The 7943-nt window shown below is 35.7% G+C and overlaps 1 protein-coding gene across 1 annotated transcript; it reads left to right on the top strand.

Moving 5' to 3' along the window:
* The first annotated feature begins 1442 nt into the window (after nt 1–1442).
* LOC107916696 (pathogenesis-related thaumatin-like protein 3.5) lies at nt 1443–3870 on the top strand. Its single transcript, XM_016846038.2, has 5 exons — nt 1443–1695; nt 2227–2899; nt 3017–3225; nt 3460–3498; nt 3642–3870. Exons 1-5 carry the CDS (start codon nt 1611–1613, stop codon nt 3644–3646), a joined length of 1011 nt encoding a protein of 336 aa, XP_016701527.1. The 5' UTR covers nt 1443–1610; the 3' UTR covers nt 3647–3870.
* The last annotated feature ends 4073 nt before the right edge of the window (nt 3871–7943 follow it).

The raw sequence follows: 7943 nt of genomic DNA, 5'->3' as shown, positions 1-7943 counted from the left end.
CGTGTCTACAAGAAGATTGTTCAGATTCTAGCTTCATTTGTTACTTATAGTTAGGGGGAAGGGGTTTCTTTACTGATTAGGGTTATTTGTTTCTTTATTATGATTTGATATGGTTTGATGGAACGCATTAGTTCCTCTTTATTTAATGAAGGCCAACTTCACTCAAAAAAAAAAAAATTAGAGTATTTACCAAACCATTTATTGTGTAATTATTCTCTTTTGGCTTTTCTGTTCTGTATAAATTCTTTTTTCTTATTTCCAAACTAACCTCTGCCTTTCCATCTCCATTTTCGCTCACAATCTGCCGTTCTCCACTCTCAATCTAAACAGAAATTGCAACCACCTTTCAACTTTACCCGCAAAATCAACTTCTCATTGCTCTGCTGTTTAAACCCTAAAAGCTATTTAAGAAACATGTCCTTAGTTTTTCCTACCAAAACAGGAAAGGAAATCTGCCCTTACCCAAATGGTTGTTATTCCATTTACTAAGGGATTCATGGCCTCAAAGTAACAAATGATACCAATTTTGTCAAAGCCTCATCTCTCTCCCCTCCTCTTCTTTTTGTATTTACCATTATTAAAGAAAATATAATAGTCATGTATTTAAAGTTTTTAGTAAATTTTATTTTTAACAAATATTAGGATTATATATTTAATAATAATTTGTAATTGATATTTTTAAATATTTTAAATTTATAATGTTAGTTGAAAGCAAAATTGTTTCAAATTTCTCCTTCATATATTTTTTTAAAATATAATAATGTGCATATAAAATCATGTCTATATAAAACTTGTTTTGGAATAAAAAAAATGTATATATAACATTTGCAAAAACTCCATTGAAGTAAGAGAAAATCAAGTAGTAACTTTCCCATATTTTATCATGGGAATCACATTTCCATATTTATAAGAAAATAACTCACAAGGGAAAATAAAATTTCAAGAAAAGTAAATAAAATTGGACATATTAAATGTTGGAATCACTTTTCACCTGATTAAATTCTCAAGAAAGTGACCATTTTCAATCGCACCGAAGGCTACCTTAAATAATCAATTTAGATTTAAGGGTATTAATCATATTAAGCTATAACATTTGAAAATTAATAGGGATCAAAACATAAATAATAAACTATTAATAGAGGATTTAATTATAGAAATTTATAAATTAAGAGAGGTGAATAACAATTAAGTTATAATAAGTAACAAAAAGTTAAATAGTTGGCTTAAAATTAGTTACGGAATGAAAATAATAATAAAATATTTAATTAACTCAAACATAAGGAAGATAATAGAATGGTGCACCAATATTTAATTAATCATGCACAAATGGCAGTCATATAAAGCGACACTTTTCACAAAATTAGAGAGTTCATAGTTTCCATTTAGTGGAATTTGAACATACTTTTAAAGACGCCGCTGTAGAGTAGCTGTAGTATCCAATTTCGCCGCAGTGAGCGTTGGATTTAGTCAAACCTAACCACAAAACAAAAGTCCAAGTCTTCTAAGTCATTGTTTCGACCACTCCCCTAATTTCCTAGAGCTGAGCTGAGGCAATCTAATCCTTTTTATCGAATATACACATCAATCATCATTTCCCTTGTTCTCTGAAGATGAATTCATCATCACATCTACCTTTGTTTTCCATATTACTCGTCGTGCTCGGACTTACCGTCTCACAAAGCACTAATGTCTCAGGTGTGTATGAATGTACTTCTCATTGGACTTTTTGCTTCCCCTCCCCTCCCCAATCTGATTTTATTTTATTTTTACTCGTAACGTACAACACTTGATTGCCTGAGCTGCAAGTTTAATAACTTCCTCTTGATTTTGGGTGTTTATTGCAACACAAATGATTATATCCTATTTCAATCTGTTACAAAAGCCTCTCTAAGGTCCTGTTTGAAATTCTGCTTGCTTGGATCCTTTGCTTGTCTTGTCACTGTTCAGATACCGCTTTTCCATGCCATCAGCCGCTGCAGTAAGTTATTGTGAAAGTTCTGGCCTGCATTATGGTTTCTGACTTGAAATTTCTCTGTTTTCCATATTCCCCATGTCAACCGTTGCCAATCATCCCAACCATTCTTTCCGGCTTCAATCCACCTCTTTGATCCAGTTATATAGGCTTAAGTATTAATGATTATTTAAATATTCAAGACTAACAAAGAAAGGTTGATTGTTGCTTCTTCTTTTTTGGTGTTGATTTAAATCCATTTTCCGGTTTTACAGGTGCTTATTCATCAACGTTTACTATTGTAAACAATTGCAACTATACAGTTTGGCCAGCGGTAGTGTCTTATCCTCAATCTACACAAATTTCCCCTTCAGGTTTCATTCTTCAACCAGGCGAATCAACATCTATTTCTGTTCCACCATCTTGGTCAGGTCGGATATCGGGTCGAACTCATTGTGGTACTGACTCTTCTGGCAATTTCTCTTGCCTCACCGGGGACTGCGGCACATCTAGACCAGAGTGTTCTGGTAATAGTTCCATCCAGGCCACCCTTGCAGAGTTTTATTTCAATAGTTCTGTGGGATCCGATTTCTATGATGTTAGCCTTGTTGATGGATTCAATCTACCATTGATGATATCCCCACATGGTGGAACTGGAGATGACTGTAACTCAACTGGATGTGTTGCGGATTTGAATGGTGACTGTCCTTCGGAGCTTAAGGTTGTCAATGGGAGTGAGACAGTTGCATGTAAGAGTGCCTGCACTGCTTTTGGGCCCCCCCAATATTGCTGTGATACTACAAATACGTGCAAGCCCACTTCTTACGAACAATTCTTCAAGAGTCGGTGTCCTAATGCTTATAGCTACCCCCAAGATGATGCAAACAGTACCTTCAGTTGTTTTGCTGCTGATTATGACATCACTTTCTGCCCATCCCCTTCCACCAGGTAATAAATGCATACCAATTTCAATATAAAGTTTTATTCCAACGGAGGATGGAATCCGGAAACATTTTCTCAATGATCCTTGCTTGCTTTTGGTTTTGGAACAAACATTGAAAACAGGACTAATGGAAGTGCAGCGAAAAGAGTGGAGAATAAAACAGGTTGCCACAAGTGCAATGCTTCCGGTGGAACCTGCGGTTCCGACAGCAACAATCGAACAATCTGCCACTGTCCCTCTGGATTTTACAACTCGCCAGAGCTCAAACAATGTCTCGGCTTAGCTCCCCTCCCAGGCCCAGTATTGGCCCCAACATATAGCCCACGCCCAGGTCTGTACTTTTCCACTTCTACAACCTGACAAAATTTTCAATTATTACTACAGCTAGCCACTAATATAACCTGATAAATTGCTATTATTTAATTTGTAATAGGGTTTTTAATTAACCCAATAATACCAGCTTTATAATAGTATAAATTATTACTATTGATAAAAACTTAATCGTAATCATTAAAATTGTGCAATAACAAATGTGTTGCTTTACGTGGTATATTGTTTCCTGTAGGTGGGTCCAATTTGAAGTTGACATATTCAATATTAATAGGTACGAAACAATTTTTGGGATAATAATGTGGTTTGAATTAACTATATATCTTCTTCTTCTTTTGTTCATTAACTATATATCTACTACGCACACAAAACACACACAATTTGGTAGATAATAACTACTACCATAATGTCTTATAGGTTGAGGAACTGCTAGAGGAACTGCTGGATACATTGCTCCAGGTGCTAGAGGAACTGCTGGATACATTGCTCCAGAAGTGTTTTTTCGAAATTTGGGAGGAGTTTCTCATAAATCTGATGTCTATAGTTATGGAATGATGGTCCTTGAAATGGTTGGAGGAAGAAAAAATATTGATGTTGAAGTGTCTCAAACTAGTGAAATATATTTTCCTTCATGGATTTATAAGCATCTTGATCAGTCTATGAACTTGAATCTTAATGAAGAAATAACAGAAGAGGAAGAAGAAATAACAAGGAAATTGATTGCAGTGAGTCTTTGGTGTATTCAAACCAATTCATTAGATCGACCGTCAATGACTAGAGTAATAGAAATGTTGCAAGGGAGCCTTCAATCATTGGAACTTCCTCCACGACCCACCTAAAGATGTTGCAAACTTTTTTGTTAACTTGAGTTAAAAGTAATCATAACTTGATTTGACAAAATGTATATTTATCTTATAAATTTTTTAATGTTTAGTTTTTTTATAACATCTTTAATGTTAGTTGTGTAAACATAAATATAACACATATATTATTAAATGTGTCCAAAATTTAAATATATATAATTTTGTGTTCTTTTCTTTTTTAAATAATAACAACTACATCCATTAATACCTAGGGAAGACAAAGTCAAGGGACTTAAACCGTCCCACTAACAAAAACAACAAAAAACTTTAGAGAAAACCAAAGAAAAATAAAAGAAATAACTAAATACCAAAAAGTAAACAAGGAAAGCTAAAAACCCATTACCCTCTTCCCTTGCATACCAAACGACCGATGAAGCCAATTGAAGACCTCCCTGAAAATCTTTCATCAACCCTATTGCATCTAAATCCATTAACTAATTTCAGAGAGAAAAGTCACTTTGGTAACATCTTTGGAGTACATATAGCATAATCTCCAAACACCAAAGCTAAACGTTGCCCCAGTTAGGTATGAGACAACCATCTGTGCTAATCTACGATCACCATCCGGTCCACTGTTACTGGTGCTTCCTCCATCCAACACCGTGGCTCTGAAACTGGTGTCCTTCACTAGTTAAAACATGTGCCATTGCGTTTGCCTCCTTTCTAGCAAAACGAAAATTAATTCGCTAAAAAAAAACCAATATTTACCTTAATGTCTTGAATAATCGGACTTAGCACTCCACTGTGTAGGGGTTTAATTTCTTAATCTTTGAAAGTGAATTCCGTTCAACCTGGACCAGACGAAACCCTAGTTCATGCATAAAAATGACATCCTGCTCACATATTCTTGCTTATGCTACAAACGTATTAGCAACATCTTGATGTGGGCAAGAAACGCTCCCATAATCTGTCCAAATACATCTGTTGCTAGAATCCCAGAAGTAGAGGTTTTTGACATAGCATTAAAAGATGCATCAAAATTTATCTTTATGTAGCTCGGATCTAGTGGCACCCTTATTTCCTATTTACGTAGGAACGTAGATGGCCTTAGCTCCTGATCAATAGCCTCAATTTCTAGCAAGTATCCCATAATAAAGCCTGTCAACTCCTTTAATGTATTCTAAAACCCTTGTGAATCAGTTTGTTTCGTGTGTACCAGATAGCCCTATAAGAAATTACCATCATCTTTTTAGATCTGATATCTGCATTTATGGAAGTCTCTACTAACCACATTCTGTAATCCGAGTATTGTAAGACAAGGAGCACCGCAACCTTCAGGTAATTCAACATTTTCTTAGAGACAATACTGCAACAGGTGATCAACTGTTTCTTCAGCTTCGTTGCACAAAGGGCACACATTAGCAATTTGAAACTTGCACTTGATAAGATTCCCAAAAGTAGGAAGAAAATTATTAATGAATTTCCGCATAGAAATTTTTACTTTTGCTGGGATTTATAACGCCCACATCTTTGTAAAAAAAATATTGCAATTGTTTAGGCATATCCATAGAGTAATAATCTCTATTCTGTAGCTCTTCTTCTATGAGCAATTTGTAACTGCTCTTAATGGAGTATTCCTCTATCCGCTCAGACAATTGCACAATCGTATCCGAAGGCTTCGTCTAGGAAAGTGGAATTGTACGAACTTCCTCAGCTTGATCAGCATCAAAGAGGGATCTAACTCTTCCTTCATTCCAAGTACAAGAATCTGAATTGATCAAACGTGCAACAGTAAAAAATCTAACATCAATATTCTGGTGTATAATTCTCTCATTCCTAAGTTCAGGAATACACGAGTCATTCTAGATGTTCACCCTTTCTCCTGTACCAATTTGCCAACCAGATCTCCTCTCAATTAATCCCTTGACACTCAAAATACTTCTCTAGGTGTTTAAGGGTAAACACCATAGCATAATCAACATAAAATGACAAGCAAAAGTCAGGTTCAGAGGCTCACTGAAGACCTACCTTTACTTTGACCTAGAGTTTCTATTTCGATTGTCTTTCCTAACATAATAGCAGGAACTACTTAAAAAATCATAAGATTTTCACTAGAATCCTCATTACAGACATTTTACTAACATTTCAACTACATGCAACCCCTATGCATGGTCTTCCTGCAATACTCTTCCTTCATAACGTGCAAAGCTGTAAGACTTGTCAGAATGTAGAATCATCTATTAATTAAACTAGATTTTATTTTGATCTTAATGAAAAAGAAAATGTTGAGGCTAGAGAGAAGAACATGAATATTAAGCAGAAAGAAAAACTATCTAAAATGGTCATGTAACACCCCTAACCCATATCCGTCGTCAGAATAGGGTTTCAGAGTATTACCAAGTAATCGTAATCTAATCATTCATTTCAGACATTTCAAAAATAAAATAATGATTCATTATTAACATGCATAGAGTCCTTTATTAAAGTCTTTGAAAGTTTAAAAATACTTTAGAAATGGTTTGAGGCTAAATCGGGAACATTTGGAAATTTTAAGAAAAAGTTAGAAAAATTTTAACTGCAGGGTTCATATGGCCATGTCACACGGCCAAGTCACAAGCCCGTGTGTTTGACCATGTGGGCATTCGAAGTAGGGACACACGGCTGTGTCCCAGCTCGTGTCTGTGCCCGTGTAACTCTCTGACTTGGGTCACACGGCCAAGCCACATGCCCGTGTGCCAGGCCGTGTACCTTTTTGAAATGGCCCCGCACGCCCGTGTGCTATGTAGACATCTCAACCCATAAATGTCCGAATCCTATCCAAAATTCATTGCAAGTTGAATGATCTTTTGAGCTTGAAAATTGACAGGTTGACTGAATTTACTTTAATAAATTTCACCTCATCCATGCATGTATCATTTAACTAGAGAGAGGATGGATAAGAAAGAGAGGGAGACATCTAGAAAATCGACCACTATGGTATGCCTCTGTGTAACACAGCTAACCCTTATTCGTCGCCAGAATAGGGTTATGGAGCATTACCAGACTTTACAGATTAAATGCAGACATTTCATAACAGTTAATATACATATCATGAACCAATCATAAAACACTCATATTGTCCCTTATATAAGTCCTCAAGGCTCAAAATACACATTAAAAGTTTATTGGGACTAAACCGAAAACTCGAAGAATTTTTCTCAAAATTTCAAAATTTTCCTTAGGTGCAGGGGATACACACCCGTGTGGCCAGGCCGTGTAAGCTAGAGACACGCCTGTGTCTTAGGCCGTGTGGGCATTCGATGTGAGGCACACGACTATGTCTCAGCCCATGCCCATACCCGTGTAACTCTCTAACTTGGGTCACACGACCATGCCACACACCGTGTGCTAGGCCATGTGTAAGGTGCAGGGGTCACACGGCTAAGCCACACGCCCATGTGCTAGGCTGTGTGCAAAAACCTAGGCATTCTGTTTCTAAATTTTAAGATGCAAGGGACATACAGTCAGACCACACGCCATGTGCTATGTAATAGCCCGATTTTTAGAAATGTCGAAAACAGTAGTTCGAGACCACCAAATTCAGAAAATAAACTCATAAATTTTATTATTTAATAATTACGAGCCAAATATGATTTTTAAGAGATTTTTAAATTAGTAATTTGTGTTTTATAAAGATTTATTAAGTCAAGAAATTGAGGAAAAGAGGTATCGAGAACTCAATGTTATAAACCATGCCGTAAATATTTATAATATTTACGGAGTGTCAATATGATAGTGTTAAAGTTTCGTTAAAAAATTTTAACGTTTCGGCAGTCAGTTAATTAAAAATGACTAAATTGAAAAGATGCAAAACTTGCTAAAGTGATTAAATAGCTTAACAATTAAATAAGGAAGGACTAAAAGAGTAAATGGACCA

The sequence above is a fragment of the Gossypium hirsutum genome, chromosome D11, assembly GCF_007990345.1.
Source record: "Gossypium hirsutum isolate 1008001.06 chromosome D11, Gossypium_hirsutum_v2.1, whole genome shotgun sequence".
Taxonomy (NCBI): Eukaryota; Viridiplantae; Streptophyta; class Magnoliopsida; order Malvales; family Malvaceae; genus Gossypium; species Gossypium hirsutum.
The sequence above is the reverse complement of the archived record's forward strand: the minus strand, read 5'-3'. Positions and strand labels throughout refer to the sequence as shown.